This window comes from Hemiscyllium ocellatum, chromosome 4, assembly GCF_020745735.1.
Source record: "Hemiscyllium ocellatum isolate sHemOce1 chromosome 4, sHemOce1.pat.X.cur, whole genome shotgun sequence".
Lineage (NCBI taxonomy): Eukaryota > Metazoa > Chordata > Chondrichthyes > Orectolobiformes > Hemiscylliidae > Hemiscyllium > Hemiscyllium ocellatum.
In genome coordinates this window covers 57,793,221-57,814,273 of record NC_083404.1, presented here as the reverse complement: position 1 = coordinate 57,814,273, position 21,053 = coordinate 57,793,221, and the positions used below count along the sequence as shown (strand labels likewise).

Here is a 21,053-nt window from a genome sequence, read left to right as displayed (position 1 = left end):
GGGTAGATGTGTTGTCCGTCGAAATGGTGTTTTTTTTCATCCGTGTGTAGGGCTACGAGGGAGAGAGGGTCGTGTCTTTTTGTGGCTAGCTGGTGTTCATGTATCCTGGTGGCTAACTTTCTTCCTGTTTGTCCTACATAGTGTTTGTGGCAGTCCTTGCATGGAATTTTGTAGATGACGTTGGTTTTGTCCATGGGTTGTACTGGGTCTTTTAATTTTTCTTAGTTTTTGTTTAAGAGTGTTGGTGGGTTTGTGTGCTACTAGGATTCCGAGGGGTCTCAGTAGTCTGGCTGTCATTTCTGAAACTTCTTTGATATATGGTAAGGTGGTTAGGGTTTCTGGCTGTGTTTTGTCTGCTTGTTGTGGTTTGTTCTTGAGAAAACAGTGCGCAGATTCCTCAAGAACAAACCACAACAAGCAGACAAAACACAGCCAGAAACCCTAACCACCTTACCATATATCAAAGAAGTTTCAGAAATGACAGCCAGACTACTGAGACCCCTCGGAATCCTAGTAGCACACAAACCCACCAACACTCTCAAACAAAAACTAACAAACTTAAAAGACCCAGTACAACCCATGGACAAAACCAACATCATCTACAAAATTCCATGCAAGGACTGCCACAAACACTATGTAGAACAAACAGGAAGAAAGTTAGTCAACAGGATACATGAACACCAGCTAGCCACAAAAAGACACGACCCTCTCTCCCTTGTAGCCCTACACGCGGATGAAAAAAAACCACCATTTCGACTGGGACAACACATCTATCCTGGGACAGGCTAAGCAAAGACATGCCAGAGAATTCCAAGAGGCCTGGCACTCCAACCACAGCGCCATAAACAAGCACATAGATCTAGATGCTATCTATCAACCTCTTAGAAAATGAACAGGAAATGACATCACCACAAACCTCAGGAACCCCATCCAAGAGAAAGATATAAATAGAAAGCAGAAGACAACAGCTTCGCTTCACTTGATGATGTTACCTAGCCAGGTAATGAAACATCTGGATATCAAACCTACCCCTCAGCGAGCAAACCTACACCCTAAACCTCAACCTGAGCTACAAACATTGCGACCAGAGTTAATGTTTTGAGTTCAGTATGAGCCATATTCAGAAGCATATTTTTTCTAGCAAATCCTAGCAAAGCAAAACAATATAATTGAAACCTGTTATATTTTGAATTAAGATAAGAAACTCAATTTTTAAGTTTTTCAAGTGTTTTAATGCGAGTCTGGAACCTGTATAATTCTTACCTTCTAATATGAATCTTATGGGTGACTCTTTCCACAGAGGCTAATCAAGCCTGGGCAACTACATACATTCAGGACTGCGACAGATAATCAGTAATGGAGTCAAGGGTTATGGGGAAAAGGCAGGAAAGTGAAGATGAAATTTATCGGATTAACCAGGGTCTCCTTGAATGGTGGAACAGACTCGATGGGCTGACTGGCCTATTTCTGCTCCGGTGTCTTATGGTCTTCCACAGAAAAGCCAACATAATTTTGCTTAATTCAATTAAAATTCCAATGTGGCCAAAGTTAAATCACTGCCTCCATTGTGTTGATATACACTTCAATGTAAAATCCTCGGTATTCAAACTCTTGATGGCCTTAGTCCACACTATTCCTGCAACCTCTTCCTGAGTTGCATCCTTTCCCTTTGGTGTCTTAACTTTGTGCATCCCGTCCTCTCTTCACCACATTGTTGGTGGGAAAACTTTTCGCACAACAGTCCTGTCCTCTGGAATTTTCTAAGCCTCCTCTCTAGCTACTTATCTTTGAAAAGCCCTGCAAAATTTGTACTTTTGTGGTCTACTGATCTGCTTCCTGTAGTTTGACATTTGTTCATTTCATCTCTCATCCTTTTTTTTTCTTTCTATTTCTGTTGGTTTTCCTTATTAAATAATATATTAATTGTAGTTGGATTGTCTTCAGACCTAGAGCTGCCAGTTTTAACTGAATTAAACAAAAAACATTGTTAGTTATTTTGTGTGCATCACCCTAACAGGAAATGATATGGTACTACTCAAGATCAAATACTCAAATATGAACATTCAAATTAGGAGAAGGCGTAAACCATTCACTCAACTTGAGGTTGTTCCACCATTCAGTAAGACCCTGACTGATCTGATTACTCCACATTCCCACCTACACAGAAACCTTACAACTCTTTGCTTGTCAAGACGCTCATCCACCTCTGTCTAAACATACTCAAAGCACCTGCTTGTACTGCCTTTTGAAGATCACAGCTCCAAAGATTCATGATCCGACATGACAATAAACATTCTCCTTATCTCTGGCTTAAATGGGTGACCCTTTGTTTTACAAAGTGACTCTATATTTTGATACAAGAAGAAATGACCTCTCCAAATGTCCCCCCTTCTATTCCCTCAGACTTTTACATAACAAAATCAGGTTGCCCCTTCTCTTCTAATCACCAGCAGATAGAAGCCTAACCAGTCCAAACTTTCCTCATCCATTCCAAGTAATGGTGTCGTAATAGCTTCCAGTGTGTTTACATCCATTCTCAAATGAGGAGACACTGGAGGATACCGTACACCAAGTCTTATTGATGCCCTGTGTAGATGAAGCAAAATCACCTTGCTTTTATTCCATTCTGCTTGCAAGAAAATTTGAAGTGGAAGTTTTACTACTTGTAATCCATGTATTCTGTGGCCAGATTTCTCCTCATGCATAAATATTTTTCACATCAATTTTCATACAGACCATTTGAAAAATCAGTGTTTGATTCTGATGCTCCAGAGCTAAATGTTTTTAAAATCATCTTTCAGCCCAAACATGATACCTTCTAATTTCATGCAGGTTCGAACTCTGCTAATCGGTTTAGTATTTCTTGTGAGAATGAATAGTTGAATAGCTGAGAGGAGGTTCCTTGTGGATTCTCTACTGTGCCTCCTCCCTACTGTGTCAGCCCTCTCACCTTCCTGTCACTCTTACTCTCCCACCTGTCCCTCTGCCTAGTTTATGTTTATACTTCTTTAAGTTTAAAAGCAAAATATTGCAGCTGCTGGAAATTTGGAATGCTGGCAGCATCTGTGGAGAGAGAAACGAGGTTAACATTTTGAGTTTGGTCTGACACTGTAATAAGTATTTTAATTCTTTAATTTTTCCAGTCTTAACTTTCCTAAGCTCCAAATAAAAATTTTGACATGTTCTTTTAGATTAATGGATTCTTGAAGTTTTGAAATCAAGAACTGTTGCACTGTGGCTGTCTGATTCTGCTCAAGGACCTCAAAACAGTGGAACATCTTAACCTTTGTCTAACCTTAACCCTATTAACCTTGCACCCATGTGTCATTCTGCTCTAATTCAATTTACCAATTTTTAAAAAACATGTGTCTTTAAAGGCCAGATTGACAGTTGGCCTTTAGTTCAAAGTTATTTGCTCAAAAATGACCTACCTCAATCGCTTATCAACGCTCTCGAACAGTCAGGATTCATACCTAACACTCAATGCTGCATCACACCCTCACACGTTCTAACACGTATACCCACATTGCACAGCTTACACCAACTGGCAGCTGTCAGTCACACACTCACTATTGCAAGCACAACAACTGAGCCCAAGTTCAGCAGCAGGCTTGACACTTGAAGAGAACAGTATCATCAGAACAAATCCCCGTTCTCGCATCCCATTTCTTCTCATCCTCCACTTCCTCCTTATTCACAGCCTCCAGCTACTTTGAACCAGGCTTTCCCAAAGTTCAGTCACGAGCTGAAATTTTGGAGTTGCGAGATCTGACCGAGTTACAACAGTTGTTCAACTGTCCTGCGGCTCCAATCATTCTCAGAGGGTGGTCACCATTTTCAAGCCTCAAAATGGGGTCACTGAAGGGAAAATATTTGGGAAGCACCGGTATAAGCATGTTGTCCTTGGCTCTCTTTGTTCCCCTAACCACAGTATTAGCCTGTACCTTACCCTGTCAGGCAGCCAGAGTGTAAAATATAGCCTGACACGGTGAAAACATCAAGGAGACAACAATAATAAAGGTACGTGATCACTAGCTATCACCTTCTTTGCAGCCAACAATTCAGTGTCACTGTGAGAGTTGGAGGATCACTCTGATATAGGGTACTTGCTCGGTGAGATGTAGGACTGGATTGCAGCCAGGCACAGGACATGAGCTATTCAGGTGAGCCAGAGTTTACAAATGGAGTTGGATTTTTTGGGACACTATTATCCCACTCTCCACTTAAGGTCTCAGTTGATTTACTACGGGAAAATGGCAGTGTGCCACCCAAGGCCAGCACCCCATCCAATAGCTGGAGGGTGGTAGTGGCCAGGGAGACGAGCAGGGTCCCTACTGGATTTAATGTGCTCATTAACAGGAACTCTATAATCCAGCCAATGGGTTCTGTTGTAGAGGGCACAGACAAGTCCAGGTTAGAGAAGGTTTACAGATAGAATTTTGGGCCGGGGGCAGGGGAGAACTGAATGAGGCAAGTATAAAATGAAAACAAAAACCCCTCTCAAATAGCTGTTTGAAGACCTGGAAAAGCTACAAGTTAAAGTAGTCCTGTTAGGCAATCCTTCCTGAGCGTGAATGACTATTTAGATTGGCAAATAATTATTAGAGCAGGACTTATACACTTAATGGTAAGGTCCTAGGGAGTGTTATTAAACAAAGAGACCTTGCAGTACTGGTTCCTAGTTCCTTGAAAATAGAGTCGCAGGTAGATAGGATAGTGAAGAAGGCATTTGGTATACTTTCCTTTATTGGTCAGAGTTGGGAGGTAATTTTGCAGCTGTACTTGACATTGGTTAGGCCACTTTTAGAATATTGTGTGCAATTCTGGACTCCTTCCTATCAGAAGTATCTTGTGAAACTTGAAAGAGTTCAGAAAAGATTTGCAAGGATGTTGCAGGGGTTGCAGGATTTGAGCGAGAGGGTGAGGTTGAATAGGCTGGAGCTGTTTTCCCTGAAGCGTCAGAGGCTGAGGGGTGACCTTATAGAGGTTTGTAAAATCATGAGGGGCATGACTAGGGTAAGTAGACAAGGTCGTTTCCCTGGGGTAGGGGAGTCCAAAAGTAGAAGACGTAGGTTTCGGGTGAGAGGGGCAAGATATAAAAGATACCTAAGGGGCAGCTTTTTCATGCAGAGGGTGGTACGTGTGTGGAATGAGCTGCCAGAGGATGTGGTGGAGGCTGATACAATTGCAACGTTTAAAAGGCATCTGGGTAGGTATATGAATAGGAAGGGTTTGGTGGGATATGGGCTGGGTGCTGGCAGGTGTGACCAGACTGGGGTAGGATATCTGGTCGGCATGGACAGGTTGGACTGATGGGTCTGTTTCTGTGCTGTACATCTCTGTGATTCAATGACTCTTGCAGTGGCAGCTCAGACTGAAATCTCTCAGGGTCAGCTTACTACAATCGAAGTGATGCCAGCTCTCTGTCTCAAGCTGCTGCTGCCAACATGGTCGCAGATGCCAGTTCTCAAAGGGGACTGCTGTGTTCCAACATAGTGTAGCAATCTGCCCTTCCAACTAATTATGAGTATTGATGATGGTACAATACTACCCAGAGGGAGCTTTGGTAGCTTGTTGGACTACCACGCTCCTCCAAGAAAATAGCCTTTGCATTCACAACCCTGCCACTTTTGCACTATCCTTACTGTAGCCCATACCAGTGGTGGTGCATTCTGAAGCTAGGTGTTCTAGGCCCACAGCTGCTTGAAGGTGTCCTACAATATCTCCCCACTACCTCCCTCCTCATCTGCAGTCTCCCCACTGAAATCATTCTGGTAAATTAAACTTTTCTCAGCCACCTTTACCCAGCCAGTTGGTTGGCACAGAATTGTAGAATGAGAAAAGGCACACAGAAGCTAGGCACTAGAAACATAGAACATAGAAAACAGGAGCAGGAGTAGGCCATTCGGCCTTTGGAGCTCACTCTGCCAGTCAACACGATCTTGGCTGAACATCCAACTCAGAATTCTGATTCCCACTTTCTCTCCATACCCTCTGATCCCTAAAAATGATATCTAATCACTACTTGAAAAAAATCAATGTTTTGACCTCAACCCCTTCCAAAGCTGAGAATTCCACAGGTTCACCATTCTTTGGGTGAAGATATTTCTTCTCATCTCAGTGCTAAATGGGGTCCACCTTGTATTCTTAGAGTGTAACCCCTAGTTCTGGACTCCCTGGTCATTGAGAATATCCTTCTTTCATTTATTCTGCCTGGGGAAGTGTGGAAGTGTAGTCACTGTACTCTTGTAGGGACTATGTAATGATTTCATGTATAAATTTGGTTCAGATGATTACCTTACTTTGGCTTTTATTATAATTTCAGGTCGATAATACGTTCTGAAACAGTAAGAAGGGGAAAAGTGAGTCTTCTATAGAATGAGGAATTGGCATCATACTTATTTGCATCTTACTCGTAGTTCTTCATGTTCCTCCCATATGAAAAAGGGCTATCCGGGTTTCCTCTTCTTTTTTTCCCAATTCTATATGTTCATCTTGTTCCCCTTTTGTTCCTCCCTCTTCTGACAACTTGTGTAGTTCTGCATGGCCTCTACTCATTATCCCAAAAATGTATCACAGGGAGTGGCACTGTGCCTGGCAGTAGCTGGTTTGTGCAGAACCCTTGAGGTCAGGATAGATTTCCTTCACTGCTTTTCACATATCTTCCTTTTCATATTTGCAGCCCAAGCTATTCTTTGTAGAATTTCAGTAACAACTAGAAGAAATCAGCCTGCAGGTGTGCTGTCAGTAGTTGATAATCCTGAATTTTGGAGAGGGTGGGTTTCTTCCTGATGCTTAATGCATGTTCAGCTTGGGCTTAGAGCTCCAAAATAGCAGCTGAATTGGTATTCTACTCTGACCACACCTGCACATGTTTACTGGGCTTTACAATGTGCCACTGATGCCTTCAATCTGTTGTCTGGCACATTTCATGGCAGAAACATATGCACGTACAATGGAGACCGTATTGATCAGGCTAAGGCACCTGTAATTTATAATGGGCATGATCAAGCCCAATTTCATAGTCATATCTGATCTGGATTTCTTCAAATTTTGTTTTGGGCACTACTACAAGTGTCATCACATTATACATCCAGTATCTATGTTTTTGTGTTGGCAACTAATTCTGTAATTCTGTGAACAATACACACCGTAAACCATTTTGAGAAGTATTGTTCCCGCAATATACAATGTTGCTACGATTGAACAATTCCTTAAGCAGGAATGCAGATTAGCCACTGTCTTACAGGCATCTCTGTATATGATGTGCCCGATATTGTTCATTTCCATTTAAAGACAAATTTCAATTGCACTATCTTTAACATGTTTGTTCTTAGGATGTGATTGTGGTGATAAGACTATGCTTTACTGTTGGCCTCCAGTTACCCTGAGAAGGTGATGCATTTGGTTTTGCAACTGAGTAGTTTGTTCGGAATCATGTGTGAGGCAGATTGGGTAGCAGCAATCGCTTTTAAAATAACCCAGCAGGCTTTGTACTGATTTTTTATGCTTTCTCTGGTGCCAGTATTCAAAATGACTATGTTTTTTGAAGTCATTTCCACAGCTTGTTATGCTACAATTTGATATTGTGACCTCTGTTTGGGAGGTCTATTATTATAACCACTGCACTCTCTTACCGTGTACACAGTATGATAAAGTGAACAGCAATTGAGCTGATTTTTTTTAATTTTGTCTGCAGTAAGCGCTTGGTGGTAGTATTACAGAATGACACAAACCTCCATCCCAGACGTGCGTACACAAGTGAAGATGAGGCCTGGAAGTCATACCTCGAAAACCCCTTGACAGCTGCCACAAAAGCGATGATGAGCATCAATGGAGATGAAGACAGTGCTGCCGCCTTAGGATTGTTGTACGATTACTACAAGGTCTGAATGTTAATAAATACTAGTTACTCATTTCCATTCAGTCTTCTCTTCCAGAACACTCCCCCCACTTACTATATACATGGATTTTGTTCTGTTGTTATAGGTCCCTCGGGACAAGAGACACATGCCAATTGGTAAAGCAGCTGATACACCAGATGACCAAGAAAAAAGGTATATTTATTTGCAATCTTTTTGGTTTGGTGACCATGTGAGTATGTGGAGCGGGATAAGGGGTTGAGTAGGGAAGGATGAATTGGTGGCATTATGAATTCCTGCTCAAGGTTCCAGTGGTGCCTAGTACTGTTTGGAAAGACGGAAGTGAGCATCTCTTTGAAAATGTTGCTTGCCTGAGTATATTGCTAGCCTCCACTATCTGGAAAGGTTTTGTGCAGCTGCAAAAGAAAGATTGCTCATGATTCACAGAGAGTACAGCCTATTCAAATATAGGAAAATGCCGAAGTGTATCGTATGACTCAGCCCAATGTGAGACTGTTGCACATCAGAACAACATAATGGTATCAACAGGGAGAGTGAGAAGTGCAAGCCAGTGTCCCTTCCCTGCAACAACTCAAATGAAATACAGTCAAGCTTTTACCAATATGATGATACCAACATTGGGCATTGTATTATCTTTTATGGTGAACAAGACTTTTCTATCTCACAGAGGACTGAGAACAGTGAACAGCGTGAGGTGTATACTCAGGTTTTCACAGTGAACCATCATTCCACACTTAATAATGGAAATTTATTCCCTTCACAGAAAAGGAGGTTTTCTTCAAAGTGCATTCACATGACCAGGTGTTCGACTAGAGTGCTCCATAACTGTTCACTCTCTTTACCTTTCATACGAAGGGGAATCTCCCCTCCTACAACTATCAGCTGATCGGTGAACTGTGCAAATGAGTTCCAACAATACTCAAGAAGCTTGTCACTATCCAGATTTAGCTCAGTTAGCTGGACAGGGTTGGTTTGAGAACCCCGGTGTGATGCTGACATCAACTCCCACACTGACTGAGGTTATTATGAGCACTCTCCTGAGGTGTGCTGGCCCTCAGATTAAATCACCATCTGTCATCTGTCTCTAATGAGCAAGCAGCCCTATGGTCTGGTAAGACAATGACGTCTTGATTTGACTGCTGTTTCCTTTCCCCTTCCAACTGGATTCAGCTTGCTAAATGGGCTTGTAATCAAAGCCAATACTTTATTGGTCTATATAAGATCAGAACAGGAGTAGGCCATTCAATGTGTTGAACTTGCTCCAACATTCAATATGATCATGGCTGATTGAACACTTCAGTGCCTTTTACTCACCCCATCGCCATCAGCCTGTGTGTCACTGGTAATCAGGCAACTACCAATGACTACCTTGAACATATTCAAAGACTAAACTTCCACAGCCCTCTTGGGTGGAGAATTCCAAAGGATCACAATCTCTGAGTATAAAAAAACCCACCTCCTCTCCGATCTAAGTGCCATCTCCCTTTTTAATTGTATCCCCTGAATCTAGATTCCTCAACCAGGGGCAATATCTCATCTGTATCTATCCTATCTATCTTTTTTAAAAAATTTGGAAGTTTGAAAAGTTTTGAAACTCTTGAGAATACAAGCCCACTTTACCAATCTCTCTTCAGAGGACTTTGCTGTCATCTTCAGAACAAGACGAGTGAACTTTTGTTGCTCTCCATCTTTGGCAATAGTATCTTTCCCGAGATGAGGAAACCAACACTGTACACAATACTTTAGGTGTAGTCTATCCAAGTTCCTCTCCAATCTAAGCAAGACCTCCTGTCCTCAAAGCCTGTTGCAATAAAGGTGAACATTCCAATAGCCTTGCTAATACTCTGCTGCACCTGCATGTTAGCCCTTAGTGACTTATTGTCAAGAACACCTAGGCCCCTTTGTACATCTATACTCTAATCTCTCTCCATTTAAGAAATGCTCTGCACATCTATGTCGCCTACCAAAGTGAAAAACCTCATTGTTTTTCATTCTGATGCAAGGGTGTTAAATTTGACTAAGGGGATAAATAAAAGCATGAGGCACAATTGACTGAATTGGATTCGGAAAACACATACAAAAAGGCATGACTGTACGTGGGCAATGGATAGTCTTTAAAGATCTATTGCATGACTTACAGAAACTATATATTTCTTCAAAGTGCAAAAACTTAAAAAAAAAGTTCAGTGAACTGAAGTTCAGGATTGTGTAAAGTAAAACTGCACAGAGTCAAAGGTTAGGTTTTATGGCTTTTATGACCCTGAGGTAACTTAGTTTAAAAATGTAAGATCCTGCGAGGACTTGACCAGGTAGATGTGGAAAGAATGTCTCCTCATGTGGGTGAATCTATAAATAGGGATTATAGTTTTTAAAATAAGGGGATTGCCCATCTGAAATAAAGATGAGGCCCGTGAGTCATTGGAATTTCTTTCCTTAAAAGACAGATTATTGATTATCTTTTTCATATGCGTATCTAATGCATCTACTCATTGAATGTCAGAGGGCAGCTAATGTATCTGATTCATTCCATTTCCCCTGGTAAAAATAGCCATGTTTGAAGTAAAATGAATGCAGAGAAGGTAGGCACTATTTAATAGGTGCATGATCTGTGTGAAACAAAAGAACAGGTTAACGTTTCTACTGTATTCGGCCAAAAAGAGTAGGGTTATCAGTGGGGATAGACTGTTTCCTTCCAACACTGCCTACAAAATTACCACTTTGTTATTCAAATTACTTGAATATCCTGCTTACTGTGGTAATATGTTAATAGTTTAAAGGATATTAATGCCTTCAGTCAAACAAAAGATCAGCATTAATGCAAAGTAATGCATTTAGTAGGCCCATTCACACTTACTTTATCTTTATCTCTAGAGAAGTTTTATCATAAAGATGTGAATAAAACTAAGACTGAGATAAGTAATTTGCTTTGCAATACATTCTTTCATTTAATGTGGTGTTTAAAATTGGAAGCAAATGATTGGTTCCCAAAAAATCATCTGCTTTAATCAATAAAAGTAAAATGAGCTAATAGGTTCTACTAAAATCAAAGCAACACATACTGTAGAAACGCAACAGGCCTGGCAGCATCTGAAGAGAGTGACAGAATTCAAGGCAGATATCATCCTTCAGAACTCAATTTGGAAGTTTGAAAATGGGCGATTTCTGATTACAATTACCTGTGTTATGTTTTCTTCATTCTTTCATGGAATGTAGGCATTGCTGTCGAGGCCAGCATTTATTGCTCATCTGTAATTTGCCTTGAACCAGTAGCTGTTGCAAAGGGCAGTTCAGAGTCAACCTCATTGCTGTGTGTCTGGAGTCAGATTTGTAATCTAGACCAGGTTAAGGATGGTTGATTTCCTTCCCTACAGTGTATGAGTGAACCAGATAGAATTTTATAATAATTGATTATGGTTTCATGGTCACCATTACTGAGATTAGTTTTTGATTCCGCATCTGTTAACTGATTTGAGTAATTCCATGTCTGGCTGTGTGGGATTTGAGACAACGTCTGCAGATCTATAGCCTGGGCTCTTGGTTACTAGTTCAGTGTCACTCCCAATCACCAATATTCAATGGAATTCCTTCCAAAATAAATTCCGAATAAGTATAGCGCAATTTTATTTTTCTAATTACTTCTACTCATACACTTGCATCATTACACACAATATTGGCTTCATTTGGTGTGCATATCTGGGTAATACTGTTGCCTGGTGAAAGTGCCTCAAAATGGGAACCAAAGCTTTCTTTTGGATTTAGAGGTGCGTAACTGCATTGCGAGATCAATCGAGACAAAATGCTGAACATCGCTGCCCTGGCTGTCACTAATCATTTAAAAATCCATATTTCACGCACTGACCTATAGAGCTGTGAAAGAGTTTTGATCATTTGGGGGAATTCAGGGATATGGGGAACATGCAGGAAAGTGGAGTTGATGCTGAAGGTTTACTAACACATTGAATGGAAGATCAGGCTTGAGGACCCACTGGTCATTTTCTTTTTGTTTAAATTGGACAAACTCAATAGACCGCAAATGCACACAAACTTTGGGATTAGAATAGTTCAGTACTTGCTTTTGGCTGGCACAGACTCAATGGGCTGAAGAACTTTTCTCTGTGCTGTAGACCTCTACAATTCCAATGGGAAAATGGGATTTCTAGATTTCCGATTGAGTCTCTGGTCTCTATTTTAGCTATGTAATTTTCCTGGAGTCAAACTGGTGCCAAACAATGCATGATTATTCCCAAAATATTCCACGTTACAAAGTATAATTTTTTTCTGACAACAGACTGGCTGGAGAATATAATTGCTAACCTGTAAGGTTCTCGCTGATATGATTGGGAATGAAAATGTTCCGAAGTATCAAATAAATTTGGAGTGATTGGACTCGTGTAATCCTACAGATGTGCAGCTGCTTCATCACTGCAAGATGTTAGGATAGCCAGATTTTTAAAAGTTAAGACCAGGACATGTTAAAACGCCATTCATAATCATTGACATTGACTGGCCAATGGTAGGAGGCTGATGTTGAAGGTGCAAAGACATGTGATGACATTTCTTGAAGCATTCAGTTTCGGTGTGGGGGGGGCAGGGGGAGAGGAATGTTTCATTTTGGGAACAGTGATCATAAGCAGTAAGGTTTAAGATAGTTATGGATAAGCATAAGACGGGTTCTTGGCTGAAAGTGCTAAATTGGAGGGAGGCTAATTACGAATACAAGGCAGGAACTGGAGAAATTAAATTGGGGGTGGCTGTTTGAAGGTAAATTCACAACTGCCATGTGGAAGTCTTTTAAAAGCTGGTTGATCAGCGTTCAGGACCATCATGTTCCTATGAATATCAAAGACAAGGCAGGCAAAATTCAGGAACATTGGATGACAAGAGATATTGAAAATTTAATCAAAAAGAGAAAAGAAACATGCGTAAAGTTTAAGAAACTGAAAGTACACAAGGTCTTTGAGGAATTTAAAAGAATCAGAAAAGAACTTAAGGAATTAGGAGATGTGAAATGTCCATGGCAAGCAGGGTTAAGGAGAATCCCAAGGCATTTTAAATGTATATTAGGACTAAGAGGGTAGCTAGGGAAGAGGCAGGTCCACTCCTGGAAAAAGGAGGGAAATTATGTGTGGATTCCAAAGAGGTGATAACTTTGCATCGGTATTCACCAAGGAAAAGGACATGCATGGTGGTAAGCTTGGGGAGGAGTATGTTGATATTCTGGGGCATGTTGATAACTAGAAGGAGGTGGTGTTGGGTGTCTTGAAAAGCTTTCAGATAGTAAGTCCCCAGGGTTGGTGGGATCTATTCCAAGATACTAAGGAGTCCAGGGTGAGCCACTTCTGGGGCCTTAACAGAAATCTTTGTAATCTCATTAGCCAAAGATGAGGTCCCAGAAGACTGGAGACTAGCCAGTGTTATCCCTTTAAGGAGGAATGTTTATATAGATATCTGACCAAGCAGGGAATAGTGGCAGTTGGGATTGGTTTAGAATGGTGCAGACATGGTAGGCCAAAGGGTCTATTCCTGTGCTGTAGTGTTCTATGTTCTATATTCTGTTCACCCAGAGTTTGCAACCCTCAACTAGCCATAGTGGGAGATTTGAGTGGTGGTGTTGTCAATGTGCGTAAGAAAACCCACTCTGTGCTCTTGGATACCGTTACTGAGAGGCAGGACGAGGTAGATGAAAAATAAAAGAGAGCTAAAGCTTTGTGGACTTCATGATATTATCACTGGACTGTTAATCCAGAGGCCCAGCTAATGTTCTTGGTACCTGTGTTCAAAATCCACCAAGGCAGATGGTGGAATTTGAATTCAAGAAAAATCTGAAATTAACAATCTAATGATAACCGTGAATCCATTGTCAGGAAAATCTCATCTGGTTCACTTATGTCCTTTAGAGAAAGAAACTGCCATCCTTAACCTGGTCTAGCCTACAAGTGACTCCACAGTAATGTGGTTGGCTATTAATTGCCCTCTGGGCAGTTAGGAATCTGTAATAAATGCTGTCCTAATCAGTGGGGCCTTCATCCCATGAATTAATTTTAAAGAATTCCCTTTGGGTCTGCCTACAGCACATGGAAGGCAGCAGCTCAAGAAGGCAGCTCACCAATACCTACTCAACAGTAACTAGGATCGGGTAATAAATGCTGGCCAGCCAGTGATACCAGTGTTCCATGAGAAAATTAAAAAACCTCCTTGAGGGTGACAAGTGTGGGTGTGAGAAGAGAAGTCATTGCAAATGATTCTCTGGCTACAATGAGATAAATACAATTTAAAACTTGTGAGAGCAGATTCACCAAGTTAGACAACTGTGAGAGCATTGGAAGAAGATGAAGTCTTCCACAGAATCCCTACAGTGTGGAAACAGGCCCTTCAGCCCAATATGTCCACATTGACCCATTCCCCTACCCTATTATCCTATATTTACCCCTAAACAATGGGAAATTTAACACGGCCAATTCACCTAACCTGCACATCTTTGGATTGTGGGAGGAAACCGGAGCACCCGGAGGAAATCCATGCAGACACAGTCCAACTCCACACAGACAGTTGACCGAGGCTGGAATTGAACCTGTATCACTGGCGCTCTGAGGCAGCAGGACCAACCACTGAGCCAAGTCAACTGCGTCAAAGATTGGAACAGGCTAAGAAGGATGAGGAGAGAAAGTTTGTATTTGTCAGAGCCAAATAGGGTGTCAATAATAACTTTATTGGGACTGTTTCACTTCTGTGGTAAGGATAGAAACATGATTGGAGGGATTCCAAGAAATCTGGGGATTGATTTGGGAGGAAAAGCTAATTAGGTACCAAATTCACTTCCCTGTCTGGAACTTTATGTATTAAATAGCGACAACCAGGTGGGAATCAGAATGCCAATCCTTTGAGGTGAAGTTGGAGGGATATGAGGAGATTAAGAAGCTGGTTTATAGTAGAGAACGTGGTACAAGTAAGTGCAGTGAAGAAAAATGTAGCAATGTTCTTTTCACTCTCTTTCCCATTGTTGTTAATGGTTAGTTGGGTTTTGGAAGTGAGGACTAACTAGTTAAGAGGCGAGGCTGGGTGAGTATTGCAGTTAAACCCCAGTCCAGCCTCATCCTTGACTGCGATTCTCACTAGAGTCATTAACTGGGCATCAAACATGAGCATTCCTGTGGTCTCTCATTATTGTTTACTTCCCAAACCATGGGTGCCAAGAGCCACTACTCCAACTAACTTGACACCAAGGACTGAACTTGGGACCTTTCCCGTTGTAACTCAGTTACTCAATGGATAAACTTAAATCATTGGCTAAGAGTTGGAGATCAAGTTGACAAGTTTAGAGAAAGCAACAAAGGAAAGCCTGTGCATGTGCATAAATTCTAAATGAAATGAAGTGGTTAACTAAGAATGCAAACTTATTCTGTCACTGCCATCCCATGTTAAGTAAGCATAGGTTAAGTTATTTTGTTTGGATTAGTTTCAATGTTTGTTTTCTGATGGCATTTCTTTCCCTGTGTCTTGATTTATCAGAAATTGCCTTGCGTCAGCTGATAGTCAGAACGATCTAGAAGTACACGACAATCGGGTGCAAGTTCTTAAGTCCCTCCCAGTGAACCTGTCTTTACATCCGGAGCATCTGGAAGCCTCAAAGCGGGAGCCTTTTGCTACAAATCCAACTGAGAATGCGCCTGTGTCAGTGGCAGGGGTAGCAGTGGTCAGCATCAAAACGGAGGGTTACTCTACCAGCTACTCAGGGGCAATGACTCCCACTGTGCACTATAGCAGAGCCGAGAGCGATGAACAGAGAGGGGTGATCTTTGAACAGAACCTTGGCAGCAACCAGTATGAAGTGTTCACTGTGACACACACCAACTACCTCAAAGACGACCAGCGCAGCACACCCGACAGCAGCTACGGTGAAACGTTTAAGGATGGAATAGCAGAAGTAAGTCGTGATTTGGAAAGTTACAGATTTATGGAATGCTTACAAAATGTGCTTCATTTCTGCAGGATATTGTACACTTGGATACGTTAGGGCTTACTCCCCCCAGCACATGGCTGTGGTGATTGAATGTTTCAGGAGTATGACTGATAGGTTTTCATTATCTAAGGGTATCTGGTAAAGATGGATAAATGGGATTGAGGTTTTAAAAAAGCCATGCTATGACTGAATAGTGGAACAGGCTCAAGAGGCTGAAAAGCCATTGACCCCATTGTTCATTAATTCATTGTCTATCATTGTCAGGGATTAATGTCACATCAGGACAATATTGGCTTTGAGTAACTGAACTAATTATATATGGTGTGTTAATGTTCACCACTCCTATCTTCTTTCCATATCACAATCTTCAGTTGGTCATATATAAGTGGGTTCTTTGTGACTGCCTTCTAAACTGCACACCTTAGTTAATATTAGTGTTGATTTGATTTTAATTCTATACTATAGTGCTTCATGGCTTAGAAAACTGTCATTTTAAACTGTGATGTTTGGTGTTGGCTTTTAAACCTGTCCTTCCTACCTGTCCAGTGAAGCATCTTCCTGCCTTATCTGGGTGATTGCAAAACTTTTCTGAGGAAATGTGCAGCTGGGAAAATAAATGTTAAATTTTAAAAGAAAAAAAATTGCTGCACCTATGTGGACATGTAAACAGTTACTTGTGTGTACTCCATTGCTGAGCAGCAACCAAAGCCATTCAGCTGAGACTAAGAACAATAAATTGCACAGGCTAGAGTCTACTCTTCAGGCCTGCCTGGTGCAGAGACCACTCTGTCCATGGAGTTAGGCAACCTGGGGTGGGTACGTACTGTAGGCTCTGGAACCCATCAAAGGACTTCGTGAAGGGAAAGCCAACACCACCTCCACTCCCCCACACCTGAGCAATTGCCCCTGCCAGAGGACTTTCTCCTCTATTCTGAAGGCTCTTCCACCCTCGGAATTTTCTCAGAACTCCATCCGTGTGCCTTCACCATCCCCAAGGCTGCTTCATCTCAAAGTGAGGCACTTGAGGCTCTGGAATTGTTAACCGCTTACTGAGCTAGGCCAGAGGGGAGCGACCTCGATGTGACCAAGTTATTGTTTGCATTTGGTGAAATAGCTGCTGGCAAATGGGCTAGGGACGCTCATTTTGTCCTGGCATTGGAGCCTGTGATAAACCACTGCCTGTCGTGGTTGTGAATTCAGGACTGTGTTTGAAGCATTATTAGAGAGCATATAGATCGATAGAGATATTTGCAATTATCATCTGGTCAGAGTAGACAGAGAGAAACTGTTCATGTTGGGTGAGCGATCAGGAATTGGAGTGTAAAGAGAATTGGCAAAAAAGCGATGGTGATATAAAGGAAGAAAGTCATATTCGGTCTCGAGTGAACTGAATGACCATATGTTGGTAGCAGAGTCAATTTGGGCCTTCTGAAAGAAAATGGGTATTTATCTAAAAAGGAAGAAGTTGCAGCGGAATAAGATTGGGCACATTGCTCTTTTAGAGGGTTAGCATGGACATGATGGGCCAAATGATCTCCCCCTATGTAAACTCTCGTATGGTCATTTATTCTGAATACTGAATTGTGAATAAAAGTCCATCGCAGTTAACTGTAGCAAGCTCAACGGACATTGTGAAGTTGTTAGCGAGTTTAGAGAATATTTGTAGGTCAGGTTGAGGTTCTGGATGTAAGTTTGCTCGCTGAGCTGGAAAGTTCATGTTCAGACATTTTGTTACCATACTAGGTAACATCGTCAGTGAGCTTCTGGTGAAGCACTGGTGTTATGTCCTGCTTTCTGTTTGTGTTTAGGTTTCCTTGAGCTGGTGGTGTTATTTCTGGTTCTTTTTCTCAGGTGATGGTGGATGTGGTCCAAGACAATGTGTTTGTTGATTGAGTAGCAGTTAGACTGCCATGCTTCTAGGAATTCTCACGCATGGCTCTGTTTGGCTTGACCTAGGATGGATGTGTTGTCCCAGTCAACGTGGTGTCCTTCCTCATTTTGTATGTAAGGATACTAATGATATTGGGTCGTGTCTTTTTGTGGCATAAGCCCAAAACATTGATTCTCCTGCTGTTAAATGCTGCCTGATCTGCACTTTCCAGCACCACACTTTCAGCTCTGATCTCCAGCATCTGCAGTTCCCTCTTTCTCCTAGTGGTGGTTAATGAGAGGAGAATAAAAAGAGGTTCTAAGAGTTTCTATAAATTGTGAAGGAATGAGTTAACAATGAGTGTTGGACCTCTCTAAAATGCGCCAGGAAAATAAAGAGATGGTAGATTAATTAGAAATTTATTTTGCATTGGCCTTTGTTATAAGCGATGCAAGTAACTCCTCAGGAGCAGCTAATAATCAGGAAGGAAGGTTAAAAACTCAGGAAAATTGCAATCACCACAGAAGTGATACTGAGCACGTATTGTGAGCTGTGGTTTATCAAGTGCCAGGGTCCTGTTGGATTTTATCATGGGAGTCTTCAAAGAATCAGCTGGTGAGATTACTGATACATTGGTTTAAATTTCCTAAAGCACCCTGAATGCAAGGAAAGTCCAATTAGATTGGAGGATAGCAAATTCAGTTGGTTTATTCAAAGAGGGGAGGAGATTGAAAGCAGGAACTACAGACTAGTTTAGCTTAACATCTGACTTGGATACAGAACTGGCTCAAAGGTAGAAGACAGAGGGTGGTGGTGGAGTATTGTTTTTCAGACTAGAGGCCTGTGACCAGTGGAGTGCCACATGGGTTAATGCTGGGTCCACTTTTTATCATTTATATAAATGATTTGGATGTGAGCATAAGAGGTAGTTAGTACATTTGCAGATGACACCAAAATTGGAGGTGCAGTTGTCAGTGAAGAAGGTTACCTCAGATTACAATGGGATCTTGATCAGATGGGCCAATGTGCTGAGAAGTGGCAGATGGAATTTAATTCCGATAAATGCGCGCTGCTGCATTTTGGGAAAGCAAATCTTAGCAGGGCTTATACACTTAATGGTAAGGTCCTTGGAGTGCAGGTTCATAGCTCCTTGAAAGGGGAGTTGTAGGTAGATAGGATAGTGAAGAAGGCGTTTGGTATGCTTTCCTTTATTGGTCAGAGTTTTCAGTACAGGAGTTGGGAGGTCATGTTGAGGCTGTATAGGACATTGGTAAGGCCACTGTTGGAATTGCATGCAATTCTGGTCTCCTTCCTATTGGAAGGATGTTGTGAAACTTGAAAGGGTTCAGAAAAGATTTACAACGATGTTGACAGTTGGAGGATTTGAGCTACAGGGAGAGGCCGAACATGCTGGGGCTGTTCTCCCTGGAGCGTCGGAGGCTAAGGGGCACCTTTATCAAGGTTTACAAAATCATGTTAGGTATGAATATGATAAATAATCAAAGTCTTTTCCCTGGGGTGGGGGAGGGCAGAGCTAGAGGGCATAGGTTTAGGGCGAGAGGGGAAAGATATTAAAGAGACCTAAGGGGCAACCTTTTCACCAGAAGGTGGTACATGTATGGAATGAGCTGCCAGAGGAAGTGGTGGAGGCTAGTACAATTGCAACATTTAAAAGGCATTTGGATAAGTACATGAATAGAAAGGATTTGGAGGGATATGGGCCAGGTGCTGGCAGGTGGGACTAGATTGGGTGGGGATATCTGGTCGGCATGGACAGGTTGGACCTAAGGGTATGTTTCCATACTGTACATCTCTATGACTCTATGACTTGAGGAAAATGTTGAAGATATTAAAGATATTATAGCAGGGCAATTAGATAAGTTCAAGGAAACCAGAATTGACATGTCTTTGTGAAAGTGGAAGCATGTTTGACCAATCTATTGGAGCTATTTAAGAAGATAGACTTGCTGTGGATACAGGGGAACCAGTGGATGTACTATACGTAGATTTCCAGAAGGCACTTAATAAAGGAACACGTCAAAGGTTTTTGTGGAAAACAAAAGCTTATGGTACAGGGGTAGCATTTTGCATTGGATAAAATATTGGCCAGCTAACAGGAAGCAGAGAGTAGGCAAAAACGGATCTTCTTCAGGTTGACAAATACTAATAAGTTGTATGCCATAGGAATCAGTGTTGTAACCTTAACTGCTTATAGCTTGAATTTCAACTTAAGGTCTTAATGCTGTGGGAAAATGTGGAATCAACCACTTTACAGGAAGATGTAAACAAAAACCTATCTAAATAGTGAGAGCTTACAGAGTTTAGAGATGCAAAGAGATGTGAATGACCTACTGTATGAATCACAAAATATTAGTATGCAGGTACAGAAAATGATAAAACATTATGATTTGTTGCAAGGTGAACTAAATATAAATGTTCAATTATGCAGGGCACTGGTGATGGTATATCTGGAATAATGTATACAGTATTGATCACTTTATTTAAGGAAGGATGTAAGTGCACTGGAAGCAGTGCAGTGAGGATTTACCAGTCTAATTTATGACTGTTGTACATGCTAGGCTTGTATCCGTTGGAGTTTAGAGCAAGAGGTGAATTGATTGAAACATATAACATCCTGATGGATCTTGACAATTTAATGGAAAGAGGATGATTTTTCTTTTCAAAAAATCAAGTACTAGAAGTAACGGTTTAAAAATAAAGTTTGCTCAGTTAAAATAGAGGTGAGGGGAATTTTCTTTGAGGTTGTGAGGCTTTTGAAATGTCTTCCTGAAAAGCTGGTGTAAGCAGAGTCTTTGAATATTTTTAAGGGAGACATGGACAGGTTCTTATTAAATGAGGAGGTGAAAGGTTATCCAGAGTAGGTAGAAATGTGGACTGAGCGGCATGGTTGCCCATGGTTAGGACTGTTGCCTCACAGTGTCAGGGACCCAGGTTCGATTCCAGCCTTGGGTGACTGTCTGTGTGGAGTTTGCATTTTCTCCCTGTGTCTGCTTGGGCTCCCTTCAGGTGCTCCAGTTTCCTCCCACAGTCCAAAGATGTGCAGGTTAGGTGAATTGCCCATAATGTCCAGGGATTTATAAATTAACTGGACTACCCATGGGAAATGCAGCATTGTGGGGAAAGGGTGGAGTTTGGATCTGTGTGGGATGCTCTTTAGAGGGTCAGTATGGACTCGATAGAACGAATGGCCTGCTTCCACACTGTAGGGTTCCATGATTCTATGATCAGATAGACCTTGATCTTATTAGATGGCTGATCAGGATCAGAGGGTTCAGTGGCCACTCCTTCTCCTTGTTCATATGTTCACGTGGCTGGATGA

General features: G+C 41.6%; 1 protein-coding gene across 2 annotated transcripts in view; it reads left to right on the top strand.

Moving 5' to 3' along the window:
- grhl2b (grainyhead-like transcription factor 2b) overlaps positions 1–21,053 on the top strand; it is a 153,088-nt gene that overhangs the window by 14,212 nt on the left and 117,823 nt on the right. The window contains exons 2-5 of one of the 2 annotated variants that reach the window (XM_060823264.1): positions 6,326–6,362; positions 7,700–7,886; positions 7,990–8,057; positions 15,393–15,807. In XM_060823264.1, the coding sequence (XP_060679247.1) occupies positions 7,821–7,886; positions 7,990–8,057; positions 15,393–15,807 (549 nt within the window). In that variant the 5' untranslated portion in view covers positions 6,326–6,362; positions 7,700–7,820. The remainder of the gene's footprint in view (positions 1–6,325; positions 6,363–7,699; positions 7,887–7,989; positions 8,058–15,392; positions 15,808–21,053) is intronic. The other variant, XM_060823263.1, reaches the window with a different exon arrangement.